The 12,710-nt window shown below is 35.4% G+C and overlaps 1 protein-coding gene and 1 pseudogene across 1 annotated transcript; one reads left to right on the top strand and one right to left on the bottom strand.

Annotated features, from left to right (window-relative positions):
* Window positions 1-741: 741 nt before the first annotated feature.
* LOC137721928 (uncharacterized) lies at window positions 742-1,681 on the bottom strand. The gene is made up of 2 exons (XM_068460948.1): window positions 1,289-1,681; window positions 742-1,188 (listed from the first exon to the last, which is right to left on the bottom strand). The coding sequence occupies exons 1-2, from the start codon at window positions 1,679-1,681 to the stop codon at window positions 742-744; spliced, it is 840 nt and encodes a 279-aa protein (XP_068317049.1).
* Window positions 1,682-6,218: 4,537 nt separating this feature from the next.
* On the top strand, window positions 6,219-12,370 carry LOC137723281 (uncharacterized; annotated as a pseudogene).
* The last annotated feature ends 340 nt before the right edge of the window (window positions 12,371-12,710 follow it).

The following is a 12,710-nucleotide window of genomic DNA, read 5'->3' as shown; positions in this document are numbered from 1 at the left end:
GGAGTAACCGCCAAAGTTCACAGTAAAAAGGGCTCTCACCAATCTTCGAAGGGATTCTCGCTCGTGCGCTCGTGCTTCATCTTCTTCCTTCGTTCTAGGTCAGCCTCTTCCCTCTTCTCTTTTCTGTCTTGAATTATTTTAAGCTTTTTGGGTATACTCTTTATAGCAATTGTGAATTTTGGTGATAGTCATATGCTTGGTGTGCTTATGAATTTTTTTTATCCAATTGACAACATCTTTAGTTCCTGCTACATATCTTCTGCGTTTAGGGTTCGTAGGAATTGATCCGCTTCTATTTTCAAGCTGTGGTCTAGGTTTTGCAGACCTGCTTTTCCACAAAACTGATGATTTTTGTATGAATTTGAAGGAGGTTGGGTTTCAGTTATATCTGATTGACTTGCTTTTCCCGAAAACTTATGATATTTGTATGAATTGGAAAATTTGTAGCTTAGAATTACACTGTGTTTGGATGGACAACAGATACTTTTGAGGGACAACAAATACATATATATAGAGGAATCTGTTTGACTTTGTATGAATCAAATACGTATATATACTTTTGAGGGAAAAAGATACTTTTGAATCAAATACGTATGAGGACAACAAACAACAGATACTTTTGAGGGAAAAAGATTGTTTCTCTTATTTGTATATATACTTTTGATTGAGACTTCTCTGTGAAAAAGAACAAATCAAAGCATGTGCTTGGTTGATCGAAAATGACAAGCAATTAAATTCCCGTTAAATCTCTTCACTGAGATCTGGTATTGCATTTACTTCATCATATACCTCTGTTGGATCAAGCTTCTTTGTGTCTGCACAAATATATTCTTGAAAGGATGAAGCCATCTTAGCAAGTAAATCTGCAATCATATCTTTAGGGGTGGTTGGTTTTTCCTTTGTATGAGGCACATCAACAAAATTTGTTGGTTTTCTCTTACTTTGAGTCTTCTGAACATTAGCTGAAGTAGGTGATATATCATTAATAATTTCAATATCTTCTAAACCTTGCGTATCACCATCCAAATCAATATGATTAGTTTCATTATGCGGAGGAGTCATAATCTCAACAGCTTCCACACCTGTTTCAGCACCCTCACCCGTGGCTCTATCTTTGCCACACAAATCCACTATATCATCCCAATTTGGAATGACCTTCCAATGAAAACTTTTAGCGCCACTATGTGACTACCAATTAAAACATAAAAATAAAAAAAGCAAACCGTAAGTATAAGAAGAGTTAAAATAATATCACTCACACAAAAGAAAAATAATGAATTTGTCATACCTTCACGTACTCTTGCCAGACATGATCTTCATCTACACTTATCATCTTCTTGGTTGCATCCCAACTAAATCCACTTTGACTTAGTATATCACTCACAATTGCATAGAACTTTTTCCAAGACTTCACACGATTTCGAATGTTATCAGCAGTTACATGAATATCAAATTGAGCAGATAATATAGATGCAGCAGAATTATAAGCAGCTGTCTTCCAACCACCATCTCCTTTGTTACCCAATCTTCGTTCTTCACGAAGTATGTCAGCCAAAGCACGTTCCATATCTACATTCCATCTAAAATAATTATTTTCATCTCCTTCATTTTCAATTTCTTGGTTCTCTTTCTTTCTCCTTGGTTTTTGTTTGCATACTGGTTTTCTATCGGATCCTTCCATTGCTCCTAACATTAAACAAATATTAATTGAAATTTTAAGTCATTCGTAAACCCATGCATATCAAGAATCAGAGTATTAACATTCACTAAGCAATATACTTTTTGCCAACTACCTGAAAAAGAGGGATGGATTTGAGTCATACAATTGTTTGGATCATTTTATTCTATTAACAAGAAAACAACAGCAATATACCAACAGACAACGGATAAATGTGCTCGGGCACGCAATCAAGTACAACATTATGTGCCTGGAATGAAGCATCAAAGCATTCTTGCCATTCATGATGATTCAGCACATTGAAATCGTTCTGCAATGTGCACTGAAGACACGGTTTGGCAGCTTACTGGATGATTATTATACTGAGTAAGTAAATTATAACACTCCAGAAGGCAACATCATGATGTAAATACTCAATTCAGGAAACTAAATCTAATAAGAAAATCTGAAAACCAGGGCATTCCATAAAATATAAAAACTAATGCATTTCATAGCATGCATATCAAGAATCAGAGTATTAGCATTCATTAAGACAATATAATTAAACCAAAATCTGAAAACCTGGGCATTCCATAAAATATTCAGAGTATTAGCATTTCATAGCATGCATATCAAGAATCAGAGTATTAACATTCACTAAGACAATATAATCAAACTAAAATATGAAAACCAGGGCATTCCATAAAATATAAAAACTAATGCATTTCATAGCATGCATATCAAGAATCAGAGTATTAGCATTCATTAAGACAATATAATCAAACCAAAATCTGAAAACCGGGGCATTCCATAAAATTTAAAAACTTAATGCATTTCGTAGCAATAATGTCATTGACAAAATTATTAACTGAGACGTTAAAGATAACATGCTAAGAAAAACAACTAATATTCGATTAAGAAGTATTGGCAACTCTTTGAGCTTGGTAATCATGGAACATATGCAATGCCAATGTATCACGAAATGATGTCCATTCGGCAGTAGCTTGAACAGATGTAATCCCATCAGAGTTATTTTCATTTTCCTCTCTTGTTGAACGATTTAACAACTCTGAGTCCACAGATGCTAAAAATTGTAAATCTTGAGCTTCTAGAACTGGATCAGCTGCTTGCTCAGTTCTAATAAAATTATGCAAGATACAACATGCATTTATAATCCTAACTTGTGTTTTAATATCAAAAAAGGATGGTGTGCGCAATATGCTCCATCGTTTTTTTAACAATCCAAATGCCCTCTCAATAACATTCCTTGCCCTTGAATGACGCAAATTATATAATTCTTTGTAGTTTTTAGGTCGACGGTTTCCAACCCACTCTTTCAAGTGATATCTAGTTCCACGGTAAGGTGCTAAAAACCGGTCCATTAGTATAGCCAGCGTCCACAAGAAAAAATACTTATCTACAATAAAAATTTAGAGAACAAATTTAGATACATTTTAAAGTTTTGTTTTTCTAACATAGAACTAATTGGTATCACACATTACCATTTGGAACATGAAACCGGTTACTCCTATGTAAAGCATCACGCAAAACACGAGCATCAGATGCAAGAGCCTTCCCATCCAGGTAACACATAAAAAAATCTTAAATCTGGACCACAAACTCCTAACATATTAGTGGATATATCACCCTTTCTATCTCGATATCTTGGTCTTTCCTCAGCCGTTATTGTTACCGGAATGAGAGTTCCATCAAGTGCTCCAAGACAATTCTAAATAAAAATTTCATACAATGAAAAAAAGATTAAAGTCTAAAAAGCCAGTGAAGATATCAAACAAACAACTAATGCATTTCAGAACTACCTCAAACCACCGCCACTTCTCTCTTTCAGAATTACCAATAATGCATGGTTGATATTTCACATATTCTTGACTTATTTTCATCATTGCCGACTAATTGTTTCCTTGGAACGATAATAGTGAAAACCGACGACTCTAAACTTCAAGTTGTGGGCAAGTATATGCAAAAAAATTGCAACAGATTCTTCAATGGACACATGTCTAGTGCGAACTAATCCACCAATCCCTTGTAAAATTTCACATAACCGTTTAAATGCACTCTTGCTAACTCGTAATTGTTCAATGCAAGTTGAATCTTTTCCATTAAACAATCGGCCGAGGAAAGATTGTCTTTCTTGATCCCAATCATTTGAAGGTTCTTTGAGAAGAACACTCTTACTATACCAATGCATGACAATGACAATAACATATATAATCGTACCGACAATAATTTTCCTCTTTTTCCTATTTTCCTCTTCATTTATAGCACGCTTTTGCTTTAACCTCGTTACCATGTCTACAACATCAGTATTTTCCATACCTGTTTGAATATATGAACAAAGATGTAATGTGACATGCAACAACAGTTATGGGATATGCAACTTTCTGCTTTAACCAAAAGAGTAGCAATACAAGTCACATTCAAATTAAAGATATTCGGACTAGGAGCAGCATCATCCATGAACTGCATTAGAGACATGATCAATGTATTAATTATTAAGACCTCTGGAACTGTGCATTAGAGACATGAGAATAATTATGTGATTTGTGCACAACTGAAGGAGGAATGCATGTTCACTTTTCTGCTTAGGAATTCCACATTCAAGCTCACTATTTCTGCCTTTTCATATTTATGAGCTTTTAGCCCTACTTAACTTGCAGGGGATGGCATCTGTTTAGCTTACGCAGACTTTCATCCATACTTAATTGGAGATTCATCTTGTATCAAGGAGCTAAATCAGTGGTTTGCCAAGCAGTTGGACACGGTGTGTAGATAACTATTTATCAAAAGAAAACTAAGTAAAATTCAGATTTCCACTATTCATATTTGACAGAAGTTCATCTCATGGAATTCTATCTTGTTAATATTGAAAATCTTCTGGATAAGTTCTTGAAATCATGTTTTTACCCTCATCTGTTGTATATTTCTTATGGCCCTATTAATTACGCTGTATCTTTTTTGTGTCTTGCCGGTTTTTCTATTGTATACTTCGTATTATTAAAAGGAAAATGAAGGCCTTACTGAGTGATATGAACAGGGTCCTTTTCATTTAGTTGTTGAAGAGGGCAAATCTAAGTGTTCATTGGTTAGTCTTGAAGACATCTCAAATATCATAGTAAGAGGTAATCTGTCCTATGGCTTTTGCTTATTTTTCACTCTTCTAATTTCCTCTCTCTCTCTCTCCGCATTAAGTATTGAAGATTAATAGCTCCAGATTCTTTTTCTTTTCCAATGGAGTAGAGATCACATGAGTTTCCTGCGCTATGACAACGAGAAACAAAGGATTCTAAGCATCAACTTGCAATATAGCTCGGCATGACCAAAATATGCTTCGTGGGACTAAATAAGACATCTTAGGGGAAGTTTTGACAGGAATTGAATGTGTCACCTGTTAGCTTTGGCATCGGTATTGGATTTGTAAAATAGCATTCAAATGCAAAGTAGAAAACTAACAAAAATGAACGGATATTACTGCAGATTTATAAATCTCTCTCTTGCCCCCCTCTCTTTCGAAAACTACCTCTGAGAACAGAGAAAAAAACTTAAAGAGTACAGAGAAGTCTCAATCAAAAGTATATATACAAATAAGAGAAACAATCTTTTTCCCTCAAAAGTATATATACGTATTTGATTCATACAAAGTCAAACAGATTCCTCTATATATACGTATTTGTTGTCCCTCAAAAGTATCTGTTGTCCATCCAAACACAGTGTAATTCTAAGCTACAAATTTTCCAATTCATACAAATATCATAAGTTTTCGGGAAAAGCAAGTCAATCAGATATAACTGAAACCCAACCTCCTTCAAATTCATACAAAAATCATCAGTTTTGGGGAAAAGCAGGTCTGCAAAACCTAGACCACAGCTTGAAAATAGAAGCGGATCAATTCCTACGAACCCTAAATGCAGAAGATATGTAGCAGGAACTAAAGATGTTGTCAATCGGATAAAAAAAATTCATAAGCATACCAAGCATATGACTATCACCAAAATTCACAATTGCTATAAAGAGTATACCCAAAAAGCTTAAAATAATTCAAGACAAAAGAGAGAAGAGGGAAGATGCTGACCTAGAACGAAGGAAGAAGATGAAGCACGAGCGCACGAGCGAGAATCCCTTCGAAGATTGGTGAGAGCCCTTTTTACTGTGAACTTTGGCGGTTACTCCCAGTTTGGCGCCCTAATCTACAAAATTTGGCGCCTGCAAGATTTCCCCCCGATGGATTTGGGATTCTCTCTGTTGTTGGAATTGTGAAATTCCACCTATTTAGATGGAAATTAAACTCGGTAATCTTCATCCCCAATTTCCCCTTTTTTTCCCGTAGAAATTGCCGTTTCTCTTGTAGGAAGGTTCCCAAACGTGGGAAAACTGCTTTCCCATCCTAATTCCCTAGTTTAAGTGAAATTCTGTTTTATTTTACTGTATCCAAACGGAGCATTAGTGTTTTTAAAAGAAATAAAGCAATACCAAACTAGCGCTAACAATCTGAAAGCGTGAAAACGCAGTCGTTTTATCCTTTCAAACTCGTCCGAGTCGTCTCCCTCCTCTCCTACTGATCTCGCTCCCAAAATACACAGCAAAACTGTCAGAAAAATGGACGTGAAGACGGAGGAGGAGAGCTCGAAGAGGAAGAGGCAGAAGCAGAAGCCCGGAAGCTTCTGGACATGGGCGGCGGCATCAGTGCTATTCAGGCTCGTTCTCATCTACTTCCCCAAAAATCTCAACCTCTCCTCTCGCCCCGAAGTCTCCACTCCTCTCACCAGCCTCCGCCGCCGTACTCTCTCTCTCTAGCTTGCTCAAAACCCTAAATTTTCAATTTATCTTTTATTTTGCTCTAATTTGGTAATTTTTTTTTCAGTTGCTGAGGGTCACTGGTTGAAGCAATCATCAATGTCTCCCTATGCAGGTTTTTTATTTTTTATTTTATTTTTAATTTATTTATAATTTACTCACTTTCCTAAACTTTATGTTTAATTTTGGAAATTATAATCTTTTTGATCATATTTTTTTCTTCATCTGTTGGGTTTGTTTTTGCAGGATCTATGTACCATGGGTCTCCTTTGTTACTCTCACTTCTCGGGCCACTCACAGTCAAACGGTACCGTTCCAGCTAAAGCTTTTCCCTTTTTCAAATTTTGTTCCCATTGGCATTACTCTGTGATTTATATTGGGTCTTGATTGGTTGCAATGAATCCCAATTAAGTGAATGTGAAATTTGGGTGGTTGATTTTTTTTCTTTTATGTTTTTCAGTTGGTAATTTGTTGAATATTTTGATTGGTGCTGCAGAATTGAAGGGCAACCTAATCATCTTCTCTGCAGGTAAGAATTATCTTGTATCTTTTCCGTAGTTCTCTCTCTGTGCCGCCCAATCTACGAATTCATGTGCTACATGATTTGTTTTCCTTTGTTGTTGATATGGACTTAAAGAAGATCTTGAAAGCTCTAAATTGCAGCACGACCACGCTTTATAATTCATCATGATAGTACATTCTAGTCAATGTTGTGAATTTGTATTGCAGTAATATGATTTGTTGGATTTTTTTTACTTTTAAGTTTTGATTTGATTTTACTTGATAACTTACCAAACCGAATAAAACTGCACAGGCTCAATTGTGACAACAAATTCATCTTTATGTTGTATCACTCTGTCACGTTATACATTCCAATAATTTAGAGTTCCTTAGTTTTCTTTCGTTGTTTGACTTATTTTGAATATCTAGACTGACAGTTGATATCAACACACTTTTGGATACAGTTTGGTTTATGTGGTTGCAGATATATTGAATGCAATGCTTATTCGTGCTACTGGTCAGACTCTTCAGGTTGCATACCGGCAGAGTTTGAAGTCACTAGATCTTGATACGACATTAGAAAGCATTGGTAAGCTTACCATTTAATGTCGAGATACCTTAACTCCTAATTATGAGTAGCCATGTTTTTTCTGTATAAGTTCCTCGAATGAAATAGAAAACTGTTATACAACAAAGCAGCTAGATATCTGTGGATGCAGTGATAGTTTTGCCTACCCAGTGCCATTCACAGGCTAATGCATTGCTCATATTTGTTGTTTTCAGAGGTGCTCCCTTCTGGAGATATTGCTTCTCTTGTGTATCTATGGAATCCTTTCACGATAGTTGCATGTGTGGGTTTGTCAACATCTCCAATTGAGAATTTTGTGATCACACTGGCCTTGTATGGAGCATGTAAAAGTAAGTTAACGATAATCCTTCTGACTTGATTGTTTCTGTTGGCTATCTGTAAATATTTTTGTTTTTATCTTCTGACTTGATTGTTTCTGTTGGCTATCTGTAAATATTTTTGTTTTTATTTTTTACTCGTGGGTATTTTTCTTTCTAATTTCTGTTTGTCATTTTGTACAGGAGAATTGTTCTTTCCTTAAAATAATAATGTATATATTCTCAACTTTGGTTACAAGATTTCTTGTTTACATATTTGAGACTACATAGGCTTTCATGTTGTAAGCATTACCCACACAAGTCCCCGCCTTTATATTGTTGTGAGTTGTGACATAAAGTTAATTACAGACAAATTATGATCTTATTACAGGAGACAGCTTTATTGTGCATAAACATTTTGGTTCTTTAAAATTTCATTATAACTCTAAGTGAAGCAGTATCAATTGATGACACTGAACATCTGGACTTAAGTGGTATTGATACCATGCAGTTCCAGTCATATGATCTTAGCACATCTAATCATGATTGATTAATTTTCTGATTCCAATGTTCTAAACTTTCTCAAGGAAGATATTCTTTGACTTGTGTTTGACAAATATTTTTCCCAAATTTATGCTTTAAGGTGAGATATTAGAATTTGATTTAGGAATGGGTGAAGGCATGTAGGTCAATGGATTGTGCTGCTTTTTACATGAAGTTTCCTATCTGATATTCTTCTTCTGATGTACTGCAGGACTGGTTCCCTTGGCTGCTTTTGGGTGGGTCATAGCAACACATCTGTCTCTTTATCCTATGATTCTCATAATTCCAGTATGCCCCTTTTTTCATTGACTTATCGTGTTTGATGTAATTAAGAAATTATCTTCCAATCTGTTAATGAAGTTAGAAGTTATGTTTCTTATCAAACATAAAAAAAATCTAAAAAGGTGATTTTTTGGCATGTTTCGTATGTTTCTTGCCTACTCATGCATCGTAAAAAATATTCACTTTTGTGCCAGATGATTCTTTTATTAGGATATGGTCCAGATACTCCAAGGAAACTGTTGCTACTGAGGAGATATGGTAATGTTGAAGATAACTCCTCAAGTGATAGTTGTCAACAACAGGAGAAAGTTATTAATCAATCAGAGCTACCCCGTGTTTTCTCTTGGAGACCTGTCGGACTTTTCTTATTGTGGGCTATTATGTGGTCAGCCTACGTGTTATTTCTCTGTGGTGTATCTGCTAAACAGTATGGTGATCTCTGGGAGATGTTTGAAAGGTATCAACGGCACATTGTACATATATGCATTTCTTTCTGCCCAATTTTCTAGGTGTTTGTGCAAAATAAGATTTGAAAAATCTGTTGAAGGGAGTGGACTGATCATATGAGCATTATGACTGATTCAAGTCCTTTATGAGGTTGATTAAGATGTCAACTGAAATTTTCAAGTCTATGTAAAAAGCTATTTTACAGTTCTTAAAAGGTCATCCAGTCCACATGTAAAACTCTGGATAGTAAACAATGAGTCAATAGAATTGCATATAAAATCAATTTACACAAAACAAACTAAAGATTGCGGAGGTTTCAAAGCTATTCTAATTTTCCAGGACAATTATGGTAAATTAGCACCAAGAGAAGCGCATTTGCATAAGGACTAGAGCTCTGCACCGGGTCCTGGTGTTCACTATGGTTGCTGCTTCTATAATGATCCAGAGCACTTGAAGCCTATACTTAGGTGAATGGCTCACAGTAGTAACTACATGGTTGATGCTATCTCGTAGTCTCCATTCCCCCCTTCCCTCCCAACTCACCAACAAAAGAAAGTAAACATGAAAATTGAAGACTGATGCAACTAAAAGGTTATTCCTTCTAAACAGTGATTTTATCCAGTTATGTCCCAAGGATAGCCTTACGATCTTATCTCCTATGCTGAATAGCCCACCATATGAAACAGTTGTAACAGAAGTAAATCCTTTGTTGCCTGGTCCTTATTGCGTGATTTATTTCAGAACATGATTAACAGGCCAATAACAAATGTGGTTAGACTTTTATGCTTGCCTTTAATGTTATGGGCGTTAGCTTTGGCCTCATAAATGCTGTGCTTCCTCTGATGTGAAGGGTTGCTCTTGGAAATTTTATTTAATTGTTAAATCAGTAGTCTAATTTTTCCTAAAATTTATGGTTCGTTCTTGCAGACTGTATGGTTTCATTCTCACTGTGCAAGATTTGTCTCCAAATATAGGTGTCTTATGGTAAGCCCCAAATTACCTTGCAACTGGATTTTGGAGCAGTTAAATTTCTCTTTGAGATGTGGCATTAATTTAATCATTCATCTAATATTTTGATGCAGGTATTTCTTTGCAGAGGTCTTTGATTTTTTCAGAAATTTCTTCCTGATAGTTTTCCAAATGAATATTCTCTTTATGATAGTTCCATTGGCCATACGACTGAAGCATCGTCCGTGCTTTCTTGCTTTTGTCTACATCACTATCTCCTCAATGCTTAAGTCTTATCCTTCTGTAAGTTCCCCATTTGCTTTAGAAGTCTCCCACTTTACACTGGTACTGAAGCTAAAGTCTCGATGCCTGTGCTTCTTATTTTGTGATGGGCGACCTGATATTTTGTTCTTGCTTTTACTATTATTCTTGAAATATTGCTTAGGTTGGGGATTCAGCTCTGTACTTTGGTTTGTTGGGCTGGTTTGTTAATGAACTGTCAGGCAAGGCAGTAGGTTCATTTTTTATTTCACTTTATGCATTTTACATGGTTTGACATATTAAAACTTGTATTTTATGATATGTAGAAATGCGATTCTCGTTCTGCCTCTTCAGTGTTTATGTTGGCATTTCCCTCCTTAGCCCTGTGATGCACAACCTATGGATATGGAGGGTATGGCACTGTCTATAGTTCACTTGTTCTGAATGTTGGCATGAAATACAAGTGATTCTTATGAATAAGGACTTTTTTTCAAACTTGCAGGGCACTGGCAATGCAAATTTCTACTTCGCTACTGCAATTACTTATACTTGTTTGCAGGTTTGTAAACTTTGACCGATTATTCTTTGTCCATTAATACTTTAGAGCATCAGATGATTCGTATAAGAGTTTCTATGGCAGAAAAAATGTACCTTCCGTTATTATATAGTTGATTCATAGCTAGATTTTCATGAAATAAACCATGAGAGAAAGTCATCACCCTGCTATACATACTTCCACACTAGAATGAAAAAGTCTTGTTAGCATGATCATTTCTTATCAGCTTGAGTACTTTGCACAATGACCATTTTAGTATTAATTGCCAACATAGTTGAGAAGGGAAATCAGGTTTCTTCATGTTGGATATTACTTTATGGTTTTCCAAGGTAGTATTTAGTTCTAAAACTCGTGTTTATGTAGTATGAGTATAATACTTTTGTGTAACATACCTAAATGATAATAAAAACTTCTGTACATTGTTCTTGTATTCATTGAAAGTTGAGAATCGTCTTCGTCGCATTAACCAAAATTTCCCTTATTATTTGACTCGAGTTCACGCGTTCGAAATTGTCAATCTAAATGGAGAACTTTAAGGTTACCACTTTAAATCAGCTGATTATGGAAAACCAATTAATACATGAAGCTACGTAGGCCGTATGATATTTGATAAACCCAATTGCTGATTTACAATTTCGATTCATCTGTTAATTTTATGGAATACTTGGGCTTATCCCTCTCTACTAATTTGCCTCTGCACCCTGCAGATTGTTTTGGTGATTGAGAGTGTAAGTGCAATGCTCAATCATGACAGGAAGCTAAGAAAGCTATCGAACACAAAGATTCATGTTGACAAATCTTAATTACTTCCTACAAATGAAGATTGTCTCTGATCATTCTTCTCAGTATCCTTGCAGCACCAAGCATAGAAGTGGTTTAACAACAGTGGTTCTTCTTTCTGGCGTGCAATAATTCAAGGCTGTGTTTATAGCGGGTGAGAAGGTCATTACTAGTTTTTGAACACATTTTCTTCACGATCTATATAGGGTTTTAATTAACGGTGGGGGGTTTGTGTTCACATAGAGGATTTGTACGATGTGATACAGTATTTCACATGTTTTTTTTATTCTTCCCGATGCCTGCGAGTACACAAACAGAGATTATTTTCAAAGATTTCCCCTCCAATGAGTTTAAGACAACTTTCGGTAAATGAGAAAGTATTGTCTTCGAATCTCTTTCATTTGTATTTTAGTTTCAAATTTTACAAAATTGGTTATAGTAGTAATTGAGTCATGCCGTGTTTTTTACGTGTTAACTTTCTGAACAAAATTCTATATGTATACATTGGAGTCTACAGTGCCTGTTCAATGAATTCTCAACGCAAGCGCCAAACTGGGTGTACATTTTAGATGGCAGTTTCCAGTAAAATTTTTGTGCCACTTGAATTACATTGCACAATGCACATGAATCGTACTGTCTTTGATACATTACTGTTTGTTTAGCTAACTGCACGTTACGGTCTGATTTAGTTAATGACCAACGACGTCGTTTTGGTTCACTCTGTTCATTCCAGACATGTTATAAAAAGGTAGAGACAAACATGAGTATGTGGAAGAAGAAAAATGGTCTTCTGAAATTTTTTTACCTATAAGAATCAATCTTAGAGAATGTGTTGTGTAATGAATTGTTATTAGCGCAGATTAATAGTCATCTTGCGATTATTCTCTTATTTTATTCATTAGGAAGAGTGCGGAATGACTATTAGGGAGTGCCTTTTTTGTTGTTGTTGATATAGATGCCTATTTGTTGTCACGATTTAATATCATTTTAATTGCCAACATAGCATCCGCAAAGATACTTGCTCTATTTTTTTTTTCA

Source organism: Pyrus communis, chromosome 17 (genome assembly GCF_963583255.1).
Source record: "Pyrus communis chromosome 17, drPyrComm1.1, whole genome shotgun sequence".
In the NCBI taxonomy this organism is placed as follows: Eukaryota; Viridiplantae; Streptophyta; class Magnoliopsida; order Rosales; family Rosaceae; genus Pyrus; species Pyrus communis.
This window is presented reverse-complemented; position numbering and strand designations above follow the sequence as displayed.